Source organism: Haematobia irritans, chromosome 4 (genome assembly GCF_050003625.1).
Source record: "Haematobia irritans isolate KBUSLIRL chromosome 4, ASM5000362v1, whole genome shotgun sequence".
Classification (NCBI taxonomy): domain Eukaryota; kingdom Metazoa; phylum Arthropoda; class Insecta; order Diptera; family Muscidae; genus Haematobia; species Haematobia irritans.
Window position 1 is genome coordinate 218853252 of NC_134400.1, and position 20646 is coordinate 218873897.

Consider the following 20646-nt stretch of genomic DNA (forward strand, 5'->3'; position numbering starts at 1 on the left):
GCCCACATAAGAACGATCTCCCGATTTAACTCCTTGGGTTTCTAGAAACCGTAGTTTTTATCTGATTTGCCTGAAATTGTAAATATTCTGGTATTTTAGGCTCACAAAAACGTGTATCGGATTAAGTTTTTATCGGTCCATTTGGTAATGCCTCCATATAGACCGACTTCACTTCTTGAGGGTGTAGAAGGCGCACTGATCATGAAAATTGCTTGAAACTCAATGTAAAATTTCCAGATTTTACTTCTACAGATTTAAGATTTCAAATCAAGGCGTTATTTCATCATTTTCTTGCACACTTACAAGATATGTTAATGATTCCTCTAAAACTCAAACAAAAATGGTTCTTATAAATCCAGAATCTGATATAGTCCTCATAGGTTAAATCTTTAAATTTATCTTCGGGAAGTGTCCTCCAGTCCTTAAGCCCTCCTGAAATTTCAAAGGAAACCCTAATATTTGGTTCATGGTGGTGGGTATTTAAGATTCGGCCCGGCCGAACTTACTGCTGTATATACTTGTTTTTCTTTCTTTTGATTGTTTAACTTACAGTGGACATATAGCTGGACATTAAACTCAATATTGAAAAAAGTTCGAAGTAACCCAAAGTGAGTTTTTACTCGGGGTTAAGATAATATCGAAGAGGTAGAACATAAAATCAGTATACAGTGGTTCTACAGACCAGCAAAGCAATTTATTATCAAACTTTAGAAACTGAAGTTTTTATGTATCATATGTTCATTTTTTAAAAATCAGCTACATGTGCTCTTAATGCAATGTTGCATGTTTACAACAGAAACATTTTGTTAAAAGATACGTGAGCTATCACTGTGGTCGAAAAAAGTGTGGCCAGTAGTTTTTGGATCTTGTTCCTAAATTAGCACGCTTTTGTCCCCAAAAATTCCCATTTTTAAATTGAGAATTTTTGAAAAATTCATCATAAAAATCCCCCATATTGTTTGACAAGTATTTATAAAATGATTAAAGAAATTAGCTCTTCTGCAATCAAGACTTCGAAACACAACATCAGGACACCGGTGACGGTCTTCCGAAATGAAAATGTGAGTTCCATTAAGTAACAATAAGTATTTTGATTTTTTTTTCCTGGTTAATTTTTCCAAATCTTTAGTGGATTTTATTTCATTTCGAAATTTAAACCCATGCTATATAAAATTCCAAATAAAAACTATGATTGTTTTAAGTGTTAACAAAAAAGTATTGCATTTTTATTTTTTTCCAGTTTTTGTTTTTTCAATAATTTCACAAAATTCTTTAACCAAACAACAGTGCATTCCATATCAAGTCCTAATATCTGATCTATTTACGCAAGAGGTAAGAAGCGGCATAAGGATAAGTGTAAGCGCTAGCATAGGGAGCTGCTACATAGGGGGAAGCATAGTAGGGAGCAGCAACGGGAGCAGTGTAGGCGGCTGTATAGGCAGCAGTGTAAGGAGCAGCAGCTACATAGGGAGCAGTATAGGCCAAAGGAGCAACAATACCGGGCTTAGCAGCAGCCAAGGCAACGATAGCCATCAAACACAAAGCAAACTAAAAAGAAACAAAAAAAATATTTTTATAAATTATTAAAATAAATTTAAATAATAAACGCAAAGGATTTTAAGGATATTTATAGTTGGACTTTTTACAAGGGCAGTTTATGTATATTTGTTTAACTTACGAATTTGAACATTTTGATTATTGGTGTGGTGTAGTTTGTTTGCAGAACGTATTGAACTGATAACCAATCGTAAATGGTTTCGAGTTTTTATAGTGAGAAAATTTTACTGCTGCTGTTTATTGTAAATTCTGGCAAATATTTGTAAATTTTAATGTTCAGATATTTTTGGACGATATGCAAATTTGATACAGGCACGTTTGCTGTACTAAGGTCAAACTTTAGTTTATGTTGTCTTAATATAACAAAGGGGGAAGGAATTTTATTGTTTACTGGCATTTCATTGATGATTGGTAAACATTGTGCCAACCCAACTTGATGTCGAACGATGAGCATAAAACATGGACTAAATGTTCCCGTCATGAATTATATTTTTGTATAGTTTGGTGTTAGGGATGTCAGTGGGTATTGCGTAAACAACAATCTGCATTACGATATTGAGATGTCATTTGATGACAAATTAGTTTAAACCGTAAATATTTTCGCAAATTATTTGCAAGTCAGGTAACATAGAGGGCAATAATGTCCCTACAAAAAAATTTGGAAGTTCTTCTCAAGGCACAACTTTAAAAGAACTTCCAAAAATGCTCTCCCAAAGATGTTCTTTATTTTAACTGCACTCAAAAAAAAGTTTACTTGCATCCAAAGATTTTGACCTTCCCTTAAGGATTTTGGTATTGATTCCGAGCCAAAGATGCGACTTCTTTAAAATAAAGAAATTTTTTAGCGTCCTATCTGGCTTTAAATCTAGGACCAATAAAATTAAAATTAGGATACAGATCTCATTTATCAAATTGTCATTCTCTTTTCGCGGTTTAGTAATAAAGGTACTCACGTACAAACAAATGCCAGTTTAAAAATCTAACTTATAACGAATACTTCAAAGTAAAACATGTTTTCTTAATTAAAAAAAAAAAAACTTTAACCCAAAGACGGTAAATCCTCAAAATAAGTCTTAGCCTACATTTGAAGAGTTTTTATCTTAAATCTAAAGTTTCAATATTTCAGTTAATTTAAGGAATATTTCTTCAAATCAAAAATGTGTTTCTTTACTTTAAGGAAAATTAGCCTCAGTTCAAAGACATGCGACTTTAACGGAGGGACGCAAATTTACAAACTTTGTGTCCTAAATTTAACGAAAATTTTTGAAGCAAAGATTATAAACTTTATTATAAGTAAAATTTTATTGTTTTAAAGAAATTTTTCCTTAATATTTTGTAAATTCCGCATCCTAAAATTTAGGTTGCGTAATCTTTAATATCACGTAAATATTGTTTTCAGTGTGCACAGGAAGTTCATTTTTTATATTTTTAATGGGAAATTTATTTTTTTTTTTGTGTTTCTAAGAGGTTAAAAACAGATTAAGAATTAATAAAATGGTACAACTTATTTAAATTTAGCCGAAAACGAGTATATACGGCCGCAAGTTCGGCCAGGCCGAAGCTTATGTACCCTCCACCATGGATTGCGTAGAAACTTCTACTGAAGACTGTCATCTACAATCGAATTACTTGGGTTACGGTAACACTTGCCGATGGCAAGGCATCTTAAAACTTCCTAACACCGTCTTCTAAATTGCAAGGTAGTCCATACGGGATATATATTAAACTAAAAAAAGGGCCGATTAAATACGTATATAATTAAGTTTGACAAAATTTTCTATAGAAATAAAATTTTGACAAAATTTTCTACAGAAATAAAAATTTGATAAAATTGTCTATATAAATAAAAATTTGATAAAATTTTCTATAGAAAAAAAATTTTGACAAAATTTTCTATAGAAATAAAATTTTGACAAAATTTTCTATAGAAATAAAATTTTGACAAAATTTTCTATAGAAATAAAATTTTGACAAAATGTTCTATAGAAATAAAATTTTGACAAAATTTTCTATAGAAATAAAATTTTCTAAAAAAATTTTGATAGATTATTTTTGGCTCGAGTGGCAACCATGATTATGAATCGAAATGGACCAATTTTTGTGTGATTGGGGATCGGCTATATATAACTATAGACCGATATGGACCAATTTTGGCGGCCATATACTAACACCACGTACCAAATTTCAACCGAATCGAATGAATTTTGATCCTCCAAGAGGTTCCGGAGGTCCAATCTGGGGATCGATTTATATGGGGTCTATATATAATTATGGACCGATATGGACCACTTCTTGCGTGTTTGTTAGAGACCACATACTAACATTTCGTTCCAAATGTCAGCCAAATTGGATGAATTTTGCTCCTCCAAGAGGCTCTGGAGGACAAATCTGGGGATCGGTTTATATGGGGGCTATATATAATTACTGACCGATATGGACCAATTCGTGCATGGTTGTTAGAGACCATATACTTATACCACGTACCAAATTTCAACGGGATCGGATGAATTTTGCTCCTGTAAGAGGCTCCGGAGGTCAAATCTGGGGATCGGTTTATATGGGGACTATATATAATTATGGACCGATATGGACCAATTTTGGCATGGTTGTTAGAGACCATATACTACTACCACGTACCAAATTTCAGCCGGATCGGATGAATTTTGCTCCTACAAGAGGCTCCGGAGGTCAAATCTGGGAATCGGTTTATATGGGGGCTATATATAATTATGGACCGATATGGATCAATTTTGGCATGGTTGTTAGAGACCATATACTACTACCACGTACCAAATTTCAGCCGAATTGGATGAATTTTGCTCCTCCAAGAGGCTCCGGAGGACAAATCTGGGGATCGGTTTATATGGGGGCTATATATAATTATGGACCGATATGGACCAATTTTGGCATGGTTGTTAGAGACCATATACTACTACCACGTACCAAATTTCAGCCGGATCGGATGAAATTTGCTTCTCTTAGAAGCTCCGGAAGCCAAATCTAGGGATCGGATTATATGGGGGCTATATATAATTATGGATCTATATGGACCAATTTTTGCATGGTTGTTAGAAACCATATACTAATACTATGTACCAAATTTCAGCCGTATCGGCCAAATCTGGGGATCGGTTTATATGGGGGCTATACGTTAAAGTGGACCGATTTGCAATACCATCCGGACCATTTGCAATACCATCCGGACCATTTGCAATACCATCCGACCTACATCAATAAGGAGTCACCGTGGTGCAATGGTTAGCATGCCCGCCTTGCATACACAAGGTCGTGGGTTCGATTACTGCTACGACCGAACACCAAAAAGTTTTTCAGCGGTGGATTATCCCACCTCAGTAATGCTGGTGACATTTCTGAGGGTTTCAAAGCTTCTCTAAGTAGTTTCACTGGAATGTGGAACGCCGTTCGGATTCGGCTATAAAAAGGAGGTCCCTTGTCATTGAGCTTAACATGGAATCGGGCAGCAATCAGTGATATCACAGTGTGGTATCACAATGGACTGAATAGTCTAAGTGAGCCTGATACATCGGGCTGCCACATAACCTAACCTACATCAATAACAACTATTTGTTCCAAGTTTCAAGTCGATAGCTTGTTTCGTTCGGAAGTTAGCGTGATTTCAACAGACGGACGGACGGAATTCACCACGACTCAGAATTTCACCACGACCCATAATATATATACTTTATGGGGTCTTAGAGTAATATTTCGATGTGTTACAAACGGAATGACAAAGTTAATATACAACCCCATCCCATGGTGGATGGTAAAAAAATGCTAAATCCTTGGTAGAAAAACTTGTTGAAAATATGTGATCACCAAAGTTCCAGACAAGCATTAAAATGTTTTTATTTTAAAATTATTTATTTGTAAAAATATCACAAAATTTCTTATTTCACATCCAAAACACTGAATTCGCCTCACACCTTAAGAAGTGATGCAAATTCAGTGCAGCGGTTGTTGAAATGGTGGACATCCATCCTATGACAAGCTCATTGCTTCTGCGTCAATTTGGCACCACTTCCGGATCCAAAACGAACGTTGTAGCATACAACGTTCTAGGAATTCCTAATAGTGGCAAGTCTGCTCTGAACCAATATGTAGTGGCACGCATCTGGTATCCGGCCTCTGCTCGTCGGCTATCGGTGGGGTTCAAACTTAACTACCAGGTTCAGTATGTGCCAAAAAAAACCACAGAATAACTATTACTTAAAATATGCGTGCGATAAAATAAGATGGATAGGATAGAAAGAATCGGGAAAAATTAAGAAAACTCGATGCTAAGCAGATGTGTGGATGTTGACATCTGATAATACCCCTCCCAACCTTGACCATGAGCCGTATGCAATGAATTTATACATGGTCCCAAACAACCTTCAACCCATCTCCCAGTTAGGAAATCAAAAAAAATATATATTTAGTGCTCCATAATTATTTATTCAACCGAATAATTCATAGAAAACATTTCATCTTAAAATCAAGGCAACTTGCAAAGGAATTCAATTAATATTTCGAAATAATCCAAAAGCATTTAATTCGTAACGAAATTTGTAAACAAAAAAAAAAATACTGAATTATACCAATACAAAATTTCCTTAACACTAATCATTATATTCCTAATATTTCATTTTATCCCAAAAAATGCAAATGCAAAGCAAAAAAAAAAAAAGAATAATAAACTATTGATATGCAGAGATCGGTTATTTCACGAATAATTACAGAAACAAAATAGCTGAAAAAGAATATATCCAGTTCGGATATCATGGTATATATAAATATGTATATGTATATGAGTGGTTAAATATATTTGTACCGCGAAAAGTCCAATAATATTCAAAGATAAACCGAAATAATATTTAATAACAAAAAAAAGTAAATTAAACCAAAACAGATTTAAATTAATTTTTAACTTTTACTTTTACTAATTTTTAGGTTTTCCGAAATTTAAAATAATAAAAAAACGAAAAAATCAAGTTTAAGCAAAATATAAAATTATTTTTTTTCAACACGATAGGATTCGATAGCAAAACCCTCTCTCACACTAGGGCTTAGGATCACGATATTGAATCTCAATTTCCAAGATACGCGTTATTTTAAATTGTCGAATCATAAAAAAACGAGAAAAACCGAAAATTAAAGAAAATTAATTTTCACTCAACTGAGCCGGGATTCGATAGTGTGGCTTTATACGTCCATACAACAACAACAATACAAGATACACTTTACATATAATCAAAATCAAAACTTTGTCACCATTATCGAGATTTTATATCAATCACTGCTATTTTTACTTTCAAAATCATATAAAAACAATTTTTAATAATATAAAAATGCGTTACTTTGCACAAAAGAAATAAAACCACATCACCCAAACCGGGCTCGAACCTACGACCTCACGATTGCAAGCCGCGAGTCTTACCACTAGGCTAACTAATGACTTATGGGTGGTTGGCCAAATGCACAATTATAATGAGTGGCAAATACTGTTTTTAATTACACTAAAATATATATTCACCACACCATCATAAAAGTCAATAATAAATAATATTTGATTTTATAAAAATAGCAAAAAAAGTATTAATTTTATTAATTTAAAAAAAACATAATAAAAAAAATAAAACCAAGAGGAAATTGAAAATAAAAAAAAATTAAATGACCGAAAGCGGGCTCGATCCCCCAACCTTATGGTTGGAAGTCGTGAGTGCTCCCACTGGGCTATCAACTGATTTTTGATTGATTGGCAAAATAACTACGTGAGCGTTGGGTGACTTTTGATCGTGGTTACATGTAAAAGTTATTCACCTACACACCAAACATCAATATTAGGAGAAAATTCCCCTTCTTGGTGACTTTGCAAAATAATGATTTTTGTTGCAAAACTTAAACCAGTGTTTTGATGGTTGGTAATGCCGGGAATAAGTATAGGAAAAGGAAATAAATGACTTACTACTTATTGGTTCCAACGATGAAGGATCCTTCATGGGATATCCGGTAAATCACTAAATTTTTGAATTTGGTTTATATTGGTGTTGGTGTCGTAAATGTTGAAATATAATTTTGGTTGATTTAAATAATCAATTTACGACCGATTTTCACTCACATACATACGAAACCGAAATGATTTAAAAACACGATATCTGCATATTTACAAAACTTTAACTAAAAAAAATTAAAATAACTACTTTTAAACTAAGAACTTTTCCGGATTCAATTCAAATTTACTGTCTTTGTTTTACTTTAAACCGGACAGCAAAAACTATAAAAACTGTAGCGAACACTTTTCTTTTCACACAATCACTCCACAATATTCGTGGTTCGATCTGGACCAGCCAATAAATCTATGGTATCCTCAGGAGAAAATAATAAAGATCATATAGGGGTCAATTCGGAAAATGTTGCGGGTTTTTCGCTGAGGGTTGCCCGTACCCATGCAGAGTGCTTCCAAGTCGGATATGCCCAAGGAAAATTCAAAAAATAGGATGCCTAAAACACAAACAAGGTTTCCAAAAATAAGCATCGATGCTTGGATGGGACGAAACCAATACATGTATATTACCTTTTAGCGAAATGAAACAGCTTATGGTTTTCCTGCGCTCCTGGTATGGAAAAATGGTAAACCCGGTAAAACCAGAATAATTTTGTCCTGGCCCAAATCACAGGCGGGTGAAATGACTATTGGAGGCCAAAATACAGGAGAAATGCCACCGAATATCTTCTGGGAAAAATCCAAAAACCAAGGAATGTCCACAAATAGAAGAAATTTCGTCCAAATCCAATTTATCTCGTCCTAATTAATAACATACAAGTTTTCAATCCAAAGAACAAAGCACAGTCAATTCTTTTATTTTCATACTTACAAAATGAAAAGACAAATTTTTAGTTCAGGATACAAAAAATTTAAATGTTCGCTGCGCTGTCCGATTTCAAATTGAACAATTGACGAGATAAACTGAGAATTCGGGCAAAAGAACTCCCATTTATAGCAAGAGAACGCAATGGAAAGCCAGCGTTAGTAGGCTGAATTTTTCCAAAAAAAATGTTGGAAAATTCCTGCTATTTCGAAAATGGCATGAATACCCACAAACCCAAAAAAAAAGAAAAAAATATTCAAGAAACGCGATCAATAAATCAAGCTAGCAATTCTAGCGTTATCAATAGAGGGAATCACTATGAAAATAGTCAAGTCGTCCTTCAAGCTTTCGATAGCCCAGTGGGCAACACCTTCGACTATGGTCACACACGCCCAGGTTCGGATCCTGGCAAAAACTCATTTTAGGATACTATTTTTTTATTTTATTTTATTTTATTTTATTTCATTTTATTTTATTTTATTTCATTTCCCCGAAAATATACTTAATTTACATCTATCTCATTCTGTAACACTACCTTCAACCTGCGTCTACCATATCGTAGACTAAGTTTTAAGTACTATTCAAATCCAAGCTTTATTTATGAAATCATAAAACCAATATTATAACCAAATTATTCGAATTACATGAAAGTGTAACAAAATGAATCCAAGTGCTACAAGCGACCCTACAATTCCCCCCCGCTAAAATCAGGTTTGGGGATCCGGAGGAGACACAAAGCTGATCCCGCTTGTAGCAAGAGGGATCAAATGAATCCAAAATTAAAACTATTGCCTTATATCTTTTGCATGATAAATACCAATTGCACGACCGTTCAAGTCTTCTAACTCATAGTAAACGTTGCCAATTTTCTTCCTTATTCTGGCCTTCAGGAAAGGTGGAGCCAATTTTGCATTATACCCCTTTTCAAAGTTGCTTTGTTTGAAATTCCTCCTATATACCTCCTGACCTTCTACGTAATTCACCACTCTGGAACGCAAGTTATACTGCCTCTCGTTTTGCTCCTGCCTTTTTGCCATATTCCTAGAGGCATTCTTTCTAACAATATCCAAAGTATCATCCCTATCATAGCGAACACCACGATCCTCTAGCATTTCAAGCCTTCGCAAAAGGGAGTATGTCTTACCATTTGTGATCATATTCTGACCAAAAGCCATATAATATGGTGAGCTACCAATGGATGTGTGAAACGAAGATCGCAGAGAACAACTGATGCTGCTAAGGTATTCATCCCAAGAGCTATGGTCGTGCTTAAGGTAGGATCTAATCGCAGCCAGTACTGAACGATTCACTCGCTCCGAAGCATTAGCTTGGGGCGAATGTACCGCAGTACAAACATGATTGACACCATACGTTCCCATTAACTTCGCAAACTGAGAAGATTTAAATTGTGACCCGTTGTCGGATACAACAGTTTCGGGGGTACCAAAAGTGTGAAACAGTTCTTGCTCCATATATTTAACGACAACATCCGCAGTGAACTTCTTCACAGGCTTCAGAAAACAAAATTTACTGAAATGATCGACAACAATAAAAATTCCAATATTCCCTGCCTTGGAACGTGGGTAAGGACCGAGGAAATCAACGTATAATTTTTGGAAAAATCTGAATGTCTCGCTAGTCTTCCCCATGGGTGGTCGCATAGTAAAATTGGGATGTTTCGTACTCTTGCAAATCTCACACGAGTTAATGTACTCGCGAACATCGTTCACCAGATTAGGCCAAAAATAAAAACGACGAATCCTCTCCAAGGTCTTGTTTATACCGCAGTGGGACGAAAGTGGACTATCATGTGCCTTCCTAAGAAGCTCCAAAACTAACTCTTTGGGAACCCATAGTTTCCAAGCGAAATCATCTCGCAATTGATCTCCGGTGCAGTGTTCTGTCCGTCTGTAAAGAAAGCCATCGACTATCTTTAAATCTGGCGTCTTGTCAATTGTCTTACCAACTCTATCTAGTAAATCCAAATATTGCTGGCTTTTGAAATGTTCGGAATTCAAATCCACGAAAACTCCAGTCCTGTCTACATCGGACAATTCGAATATCTCGAGTTCGGACAAATCCTCACAGTTAGTACGCGAAAGTGCATCAGGAACTATATTTCTCGAACCTTTACGGTGCTCAATTTTAAACTTAAACCCTTGAAGCTTTAATGCCCATCGTGCCAACCTTGAATTGAGATCTGTTTGGGACATGAGCCACTTCAGTGAAGCGTGATCGGTCACTATAGTAAACTCATGTCCTTCCACATAAGCTCTAAATTTTTTTATGCTTAGCACAGCAGCTAAACATTCCTGTTCGGTGACTGTATATTTGCGTTGGGCTTGGTTCAGTTTCTTTGACATAAAGGCAATAGGAACTTCATCACCCTCCGCTGATTTTTGCACCAAAACGCCTCCTATACCAGTACTGCTAGCATCGCAATGAATATAAAATGGTTGCGAAAAATCTGGACTATGCAGCACTGGGGCGGTTGACATTATGGACTTTAATTCTTCAAAAGCTTTTTGAGCTTCTTCATTCCATACAAATTTCCTGTTAGCCTTTTGTAAATCCGTTAAAGGACTAGTAACCGACGCGTAATTCCTGATAAACTTTCGGTACCAACCAGACATACCCAAAAATCGTCTGAGTTGCTTAACAGACCGAGGTGTCGGGAAATCAACAATCGCTGAAACTTTCTCTGGATCTGTCTGAATAACCCCATGTCCAATAAGGTGACCAAGATAACGAACTTCAGGAACACAAAATTTCGACTTTTCAATATTAATTGTCAACCCTGCACTTTTGATCTGTTGCGAGATAATTAGCAAAACCTCTAAATGACGATCGAAAGAATCGGATACTATCAACAAATCGTCCAGATAGACAAACACCTCCGTTCGCAAATTCGCCGGTACCACCTTGTCCATCAGCCGTGACATGGTCTGAGGAGCATTGCATAAGCCAAAAGGCATAACTTTAAATTGATACAAGGGGCGGCCAGGAACGGTAAATGCTGTCTTATCTTTCGACGATTTGTTAAGAGGAATTTGCCAGAAGGCGTCCTTAAGGTCCAAGCTCGTTATGTACTCAGCACGAGGAAGTCGACTCAAAATGCCGTCAATATTGGGCAAAGGATAAGCATCCTTGACGGTAACTGAATTTACTTTCCGGCTGTCCAAACAGAGTCGAACTTTCCCCGGCTTGCGTACTAGAACCATGGGAGAAGACCACGCGCTATCTGACTCCTCTATGATGTCCATTGCTAGCATCCGATCAATCTCGTCATAAATTAGTTTCTCCATAGCAGGCGAAACGGGAAAATGGCGTTGCTTGATCGGCGTAGCATTACCTACATCAATCGTGTGAGAAATAACAGAGGTACGACCAAGTCCTTGCCTCGCAAACGATGGTATCATATCAACTACAGCCTGTAAACGACGTTTATCTAAATCTGACAATGGCTGTTGAATAGAAATCTCAGAAACCCGATTTGGACTAGGTCGCAAAACTAAAGAAGATAGTAAATCGGGCGGCAATAAATTAAACATTTTCCAGAAATCCATACCTAAATATAGATTTTGAGACAAATCCGGTACAATATAAAGGGAAATAGCTTTCGAAACCCCTTTAAATTCAATATCAGTATCCACTTTGCCCAGAACAGTAATACCCTTACCATCAGCGGTATGAACAAACGTCCTAAATCTCCTAAAAACCCGTTTAGAATCCAAAAATTCTTTAGCAGCATCAGATCCCAAACAGCTTACAGTTGCACCCGTGTCCAATAAACCACTAATAGTCCTACCAAAAAGTACAACAGGAGCATATGGCCTAACATCATCGTGTTTATCAGAACCAACAGACAGAAGTTCCCTACGCGTATGTTTAATAACATTCCAGAAATCACGCATACGCTCCGTAGAACGAGATTGCTTTTTAGTGAGTGGTAAACTGTTAAAAATCTCAGCTCGTTTAGCCTCATACTCCGCTAAACGTACATGGAAAGGCTTAAAGTAAATCGGTGGATGTTTCCCAACTTCACCCCTTTTAGGTGAAAATCGATTAAAATTGGTCAAATCAGAAGAAACATAATCGGTATTAACTTGATTATTAGCATCAGTTAAAATAGAATTTGTCGATATAATTGGTTTTAAAATTTTTACTGGGGAAATAGAAATCGGAAAATCAGTTCCAGTAATCGGTCGTATAATTGGATCTTCAACATAAAAAGATTTTAATCGGTGTTCGTGCTCGATGATTTCGTCAGTTTGCGTGCACTTTTCAGCGCACTGGGCTGGCCGTTTTTTGGATTACAGGTGGAACAATTAGGTTTATAAATATTTGGAGCACCACATCCAAAGCAAAATATGGAACGATCTTCCAAACAATCCTGGTAACGGTGGCCACTTTTACGGCAATTCCAACAAACTAATGAAATAGCGGATATTTCATCAAAATCCCCTAAAAGATCATCTGAATCTGCCAATAATTCATGAACGTTCTTACGAAAATTTGTCGGTTTTGACGGAAAATGTCTCTTACTAATATCCTGTAAAAAAAATTCTCTACGACGGCATATATCCCTCAAATGCGCTATGGAATCAATCCGAACATTGAGTATCTCATGCTGAATTTCCGGTAAAAGATTTCGCCTAAGAATTTCGACAAGAACCTTCTCGTCTAAAGGCTGAGACAACCTGTCACTAATATTGACACTGGCCTCGTAGAACGAATCAAAACTCTCATTCGACATTTGCTTCCGATCACGAATCTGCTCTCTCCAATCAACATCAGTACGAGAGTCTTTATATTGGATTTTCAAAGCCGAACATAAACTAGACCAACGAATAGTTGAAACAGACTTATGGTATCTCCAGTACCACTCGCTAGCCTTTGCCTCAAATAATGTAGAAATATGTTGACAAAGCAATTCGAAATTACCTCCAAGGGTTTCCCTAGTCAAAGCCTCTACTCTATAGAGAAAATTTTCAATAGACATCCCATTTCGGTCACCAGAAAACTTGAGTTTCCAGTTACTAATAATGCGACCAACTTTATCAGGCCGAATAGACGAATCTAAACTCGGGGTATTAGAAACATTTGAGCCGGCCAGATTTCGAGCTGGCAAATATGACGACCGGTTCGTATCATTTGGTATCCCTAACAATTGTTCCAAAGTTTGAACTGACAAAGGATCTGCAGGAGAAGTATTAATAGGCCGAGAATTCGACGCTACAGGTGACGAAATTTGATTTGTGTGAGGGGGTTGATTAAATCGACTTAAACTGGACTGAATGCTTGAATCAATCATTCTAGCTAATTGTTCTGTAATACGGTTCATCATCTCCTCCTGTTGAGCATTTACAGCAGCAGTAATCAAGCTACGAATATTTACCTGATCAACTGTACGATTCATCACCGGAGACTGAGTGTCCCCCACGCCTAATGTTTCCTGGACAACAGATCTCTCTTGACCCTGATTTTGTGACGACGGTGAAGTTTCGCCAGCAGCCTGTAAACCTACACGACTGGTATCAAAATCTAAAGCTCTCTGCGATTGAAGACGAGTCATCATAGGCGAAGGTTGGTTAGCTACAGTTATTATCACACCACAGGAAGGGCAATTTTTATTTTTCTTAATATATTTAGCAAGACACGACTTGTGAAAAGTATGTGAACAAGATGAAGCAATGCCATAAAGTGGACTAGTAATCAAATGATTACAAAGTGGACATTCAGATCCAGTAGGCAATGACAAATTTTCCGTATCTTGCGACATTCCCAAAAGAAACAAAATAAAACCTTAAAAAAATAAATCCGGAACAAAATATAATTACAAAATAACCTAAATTTCAAATTCCAAAAAAAAATTAAAATCCCAATAAAATTCTTATAAACACCTAATAATAATAAATAATATTAGCAGTGAGTGGTGAAATAAATACGGTAGATACTCGACAGAAAAAAACTGAACAATACCATGAAATTTTAAATCCATCACTGGTGATGGGTTGAGAATTATTTTGCATCGAAAATTCCTTAAAAATAGAAGAAAATTAAAAGAAAAGCCATAGACGGTACTAAATTGGAAAAAATAAATCCAATTAAGTAATTTCCTGTCTTGCTTAGAAAAGTATTAGAAGAGAATCATGTTTCCTAAAACTACGTAAACGGTTTGCTACTAGCTTAATGTATCCAATAACAAAAATCCTGAAAACTAGCTCTTTTTAAAAAACCAAAAACGATGAGGGTACTATAAATGTTATCATAAACGAAGACGGTTTGCCATTAGCCATATAAAATCCAATAACAACTATTCCAGAATTCGTCAATGAAAAGATCTATAACACAAAAATATAGAGTATAAGATATAATAGATCGGTTTGAGCACAAAGTCTAAAAAGTTACAAGCCAAAAATTACGACAATCTATCACACCTATACAAATGGTGAAAAAAGTAGTTAAAAAGAAAAATAGAATGAAAGGAGAAAAAAAATCTAGGTGAAGCCACACGAAATATTTTGAATTATTCAAAGATGGAAAAAAAATAATTTAAAAAAATTTAAAACTGTGTTGGCCACACTTGTTGGGCGCCATAAATAATAAATTATCTGTAGCATACAACGTTCTAGGAATTCCTAATAGTGGCAAGTCTGCTCTGAACCAATATGTAGTGGCACGCATCTGGTATCCGGCCTCTGCTCGTCGGCTATCGGTGGGGTTCAAACTTAACTACCAGGTTCAGTATGTGCCAAAAAAAACCACAGAATAACTATTACTTAAAATATGCGTGCGATAAAATAAGATGGATAGGATAGAAAGAATCGGGAAAAATTAAGAAAACTCGATGCTAAGCAGATGTGTGGATGTTGACATCTGATAATACCCCTCCCAACCTTGACCATGAGCCGTATGCAATGAATTTATACATGGTCCCAAACAACCTTCAACCCATCTCCCAGTTAGGAAATCAAAAAAAATATATATTTAGTGCTCCATAATTATTTATTCAACCGAATAATTCATAGAAAACATTTCATCTTAAAATCAAGGCAACTTGCAAAGGAATTCAATTAATATTTCGAAATAATCCAAAAGCATTTAATTCGTAACGAAATTTGTAAACAAAAAAAAAAATACTGAATTATACCAATACAAAATTTCCTTAACACTAATCATTATATTCCTAATATTTCATTTTATCCCAAAAAATGCAAATGCAAAGCAAAAAAAAAAAAAGAATAATAAACTATTGATATGCAGAGATCGGTTATTTCACGAATAATTACAGAAACAAAATAGCTGAAAAAGAATATATCCAGTTCGGATATCATGGTATATATAAATATGTATATGTATATGAGTGGTTAAATATATTTGTACCGCGAAAAGTCCAATAATATTCAAAGATAAACCGAAATAATATTTAATAACAAAAAAAAGTAAATTAAACCAAAACAGATTTAAATTAATTTTTAACTTTTACTTTTACTAATTTTTAGGTTTTCCGAAATTTAAAATAATAAAAAAACGAAAAAATCAAGTTTAAGCAAAATATAAAATTATTTTTTTTCAACACGATAGGATTCGATAGCAAAACCCTCTCTCACACTAGGGCTTAGGATCACGATATTGAATCTCAATTTCCAAGATACGCGTTATTTTAAATTGTCGAATCATAAAAAAACGAGAAAAACCGAAAATTAAAGAAAATTAATTTTCACTCAACTGAGCCGGGATTCGATAGTGTGGCTTTATACGTCCATACAACAACAACAATACAAGATACACTTTACATATAATCAAAATCAAAACTTTGTCACCATTATCGAGATTTTATATCAATCACTGCTATTTTTACTTTCAAAATCATATAAAAACAATTTTTAATAATATAAAAATGCGTTACTTTGCACAAAAGAAATAAAACCACATCACCCAAACCGGGCTCGAACCTACGACCTCACGATTGCAAGCCGCGAGTCTTACCACTAGGCTAACTAATGACTTATGGGTGGTTGGCCAAATGCACAATTATAATGAGTGGCAAATACTGTTTTTAATTACACTAAAATATATATTCACCACACCATCATAAAAGTCAATAATAAATAATATTTGATTTTATAAAAATAGCAAAAAAAGTATTAATTTTATTAATTTAAAAAAAACATAATAAAAAAAATAAAACCAAGAGGAAATTGAAAATAAAAAAAAATTAAATGACCGAAAGCGGGCTCGATCCCCCAACCTTATGGTTGGAAGTCGTGAGTGCTCCCACTGGGCTATCAACTGATTTTTGATTGATTGGCAAAATAACTACGTGAGCGTTGGGTGACTTTTGATCGTGGTTACATGTAAAAGTTATTCACCTACACACCAAACATCAATATTAGGAGAAAATTCCCCTTCTTGGTGACTTTGCAAAATAATGATTTTTGTTGCAAAACTTAAACCAGTGTTTTGATGGTTGGTAATGCCGGGAATAAGTATAGGAAAAGGAAATAAATGACTTACTACTTATTGGTTCCAACGATGAAGGATCCTTCATGGGATATCCGGTAAATCACTAAATTTTTGAATTTGGTTTATATTGGTGTTGGTGTCGTAAATGTTGAAATATAATTTTGGTTGATTTAAATAATCAATTTACGACCGATTTTCACTCACATACATACGAAACCGAAATGATTTAAAAACACGATATCTGCATATTTACAAAACTTTAACTAAAAAAAATTAAAATAACTACTTTTAAACTAAGAACTTTTCCGGATTCAATTCAAATTTACTGTCTTTGTTTTACTTTAAACCGGACAGCAAAAACTATAAAAACTGTAGCGAACACTTTTCTTTTCACACAATCACTCCACAATATTCGTGGTTCGATCTGGACCAGCCAATAAATCTATGGTATCCTCAGGAGAAAATAATAAAGATCATATAGGGGTCAATTCGGAAAATGTTGCGGGTTTTTCGCTGAGGGTTGCCCGTACCCATGCAGAGTGCTTCCAAGTCGGATATGCCCAAGGAAAATTCAAAAAATAGGATGCCTAAAACACAAACAAGGTTTCCAAAAATAAGCATCGATGCTTGGATGGGACGAAACCAATACATGTATATTACCTTTTAGCGAAATGAAACAGCTTATGGTTTTCCTGCGCTCCTGGTATGGAAAAATGGTAAACCCGGTAAAACCAGAATAATTTTGTCCTGGCCCAAATCACAGGCGGGTGAAATGACTATTGGAGGCCAAAATACAGGAGAAATGCCACCGAATATCTTCTGGGAAAAATCCAAAAACCAAGGAATGTCCACAAATAGAAGAAATTTCGTCCAAATCCAATTTATCTCGTCCTAATTAATAACATACAAGTTTTCAATCCAAAGAACAAAGCACAGTCAATTCTTTTATTTTCATACTTACAAAATGAAAAGACAAATTTTTAGTTCAGGATACAAAAAATTTAAATGTTCGCTGCGCTGTCCGATTTCAAATTGAACAATTGACGAGATAAACTGAGAATTCGGGCAAAAGAACTCCCATTTATAGCAAGAGAACGCAATGGAAAGCCAGCGTTAGTAGGCTGAATTTTTCCAAAAAAAATGTTGGAAAATTCCTGCTATTTCGAAAATGGCATGAATACCCACAAACCCAAAAAAAAAGAAAAAAATATTCAAGAAACGCGATCAATAAATCAAGCTAGCAATTCTAGCGTTATCAATAGAGGGAATCACTATGAAAATAGTCAAGTCGTCCTTCAAGCTTTCGATAGCCCAGTGGGCAACACCTTCGACTATGGTCACACACGCCCAGGTTCGGATCCTGGCAAAAACTCATTTTAGGATACTATTTTTTTATTTTATTTTATTTTATTTTATTTCATTTTATTTTATTTTATTTCATTTCCCCGAAAATATACTTAATTTACATCTATCTCATTCTGTAACACTACCTTCAACCTGCGTCTACCATATCGTAGACTAAGTTTTAAGTACTATTCAAATCCAAGCTTTATTTATGAAATCATAAAACCAATATTATAACCAAATTATTCGAATTACATGAAAGTGTAACAAAATGAATCCAAGTGCTACAAGCGACCCTACAACGTTTTCACTACTTCTTTGGCAACACTTTTTTTGCTGGGGTGGTGAACAAATAGCTTTCTTTCCTAGTCTATCATTTTAAAAGTACAAATCCTTTTTATAATTTTTTATGATTTTTACTGCATGGCTTGTCTGAAACATTTGACCTCAAATATTTTGAAAATTCGCAATATTTCAATTAAAAATTAATTGGATCGTGATTAAAGAGAAAAAATATTTTTTGTGTGTAGATTTGATTGCTTGTGCCTCATGGAAGGCTTTCTTTCCTAGTCTATCATTTTAAAAGTACAAATACTTTTTATAATTTTTTATGATTTTTACTGCATGGCTTGTCTGAAACAGTTGACCTCAAATATTTTGAAAATTCGCAATATTTCAATTAAAAATTAATTGGATCGTGATTAAAGAGAAAAAATATTTTTTGTGTGTAGATTTGATTGCTTGTGCCTCATGGAAGGCTTTCTTTCCTAGTCTATCATTTTAAAAGTACAAATACTTTTTATAATTTTTTATGATTTTTACTGCATGGCTTGTCTGAAACATTTGACCTCAAATATTTTGAAAATTCGCAATATTTCAATTAAAAATTAATTGGATCGTGATTAAAGAGAAAAAATATTTTTTGTGTGTAGATTTGATTGCTTGTGCCTCATGGAAGACAAGTTTCGGCCGTATAAACTTGTATTTCTATATATTTTGTGAATATTTTAAAACTATAAAACAAGATTTATTTATTTACTTTTTTTTGTTTTCAAACCGAATTTACATATTTTCCTATTTTAAACTTGTAACGTACAAATGCTTATAATAATTTTTTTCCTAAAAGAAAAAGTGCACTTACATTGAAATAAGAGATTTCTTTAGACAAACAAATTTTTCTTTTGTTCGTAAAAATATTCTATTATGAAAAATAAAATAGATTAGAGACAATCGCTAAATCACTTCGCATGAAATCTGGTCAATTTGCTCAGAAATAAAATGCTTTATAGGAAACGGGAATTTCAGTTGTTTAAAAATTCGTTCCAGAGGAAAGTATTTTTTCTTTGCTCGTTCTCTTTTGTAGGTAAGTCCTGGCCCAATTATTACATTAAAACAAAAAAATTAAAAATACTTTCCTCATGATCGATATTTTAGACAAACTAAATTCCCTTTTGTTATAAAGTATTTTCTTAACGAGCAACTAAACCCGAATTTGTAACAATTGTTGTAAAGATGTTTATTTACTTCAATAGAAAATTTTTTAGCATCAAAAGAAAACTTTGTTTGTCAAAAACTTCGTTCCTCAGAAAAGAAAACTCTTCTTCAGTATACAAATTACTGGGCATGTTGGTAACGTCAAAGGGATTTTCATATTGGCATCCCTATTTTAAAGTAGAGTATACCAATAACCTACTACAACACGTACCCACCTCCACAGCTTCTGTCTGTCATGTCTGATTATATTTGTTCACTTTACTTTTGTTCTGCTTTCGATTTCGTTTTATTGTGAGTCGAATTTTGTTTTTTTTTTTCACCAGTTCTGAGATGGCCTAGAAAGTTTTATTATTCTAAAAACGTTTTGTAATTATAGCCAAATTCTTATTCTAATGCCATCGAATGTAATGCGAGTAGAGAATATTGATCGAGTGTTGCCTGTTCAATGATGGAGGTTTTAGTTTTGTAAATTGGTGGTGGCTTGTGGGAATATTGGTATTGTGATTGCTTTACTTGACCACAGTAAAGAAATCGAAAGGGATATTGAAATAAGTTGCTAGCGTAGATTTCGATTTTTTTTGTAGATTTCTATGGTGTTATAAAATTTGTTTTAATAGCTACCAAGCTTAATATGCATTAACGAATGCGGAAATTGGGAACTTCATAGGGAAATTGATTTTGATAAATTTTGAAAGAAATTTGTTAGCACCAACATTACACCCTCAAAAAAAATCGCTTCTCTAACATATGTTCCAAACATATTTTGCAGGAAGCACATATATTATTGGATACCGCCGAAACATTAATATGTTTGTTTTATGTGAGCATATTATATGTTTGGAAGCATTTTGAGTCCAAAAATAGTATATGCTTGGAAGAATTCCCCAAAGAAGATTGTGTTCATTCCCTCACT

General features: G+C 34.5%; 2 protein-coding genes across 2 annotated transcripts in view; one reads left to right on the top strand and one right to left on the bottom strand.

Annotated features, from left to right (window-relative positions):
* LOC142236606 (uncharacterized) overlaps positions 1-20646 on the top strand; it is a 747498-nt gene that overhangs the window by 96303 nt on the left and 630549 nt on the right. The window lies entirely within an intron of this gene.
* LOC142234999 (uncharacterized) lies at positions 1193-1906 on the bottom strand. The gene is made up of 2 exons (XM_075306219.1): positions 1679-1906; positions 1193-1548 (listed from the first exon to the last, which is right to left on the bottom strand). Exons 1-2 carry the CDS (start codon positions 1688-1690, stop codon positions 1318-1320), a joined length of 243 nt encoding a protein of 80 aa, XP_075162334.1. The 5' UTR covers positions 1691-1906; the 3' UTR covers positions 1193-1317.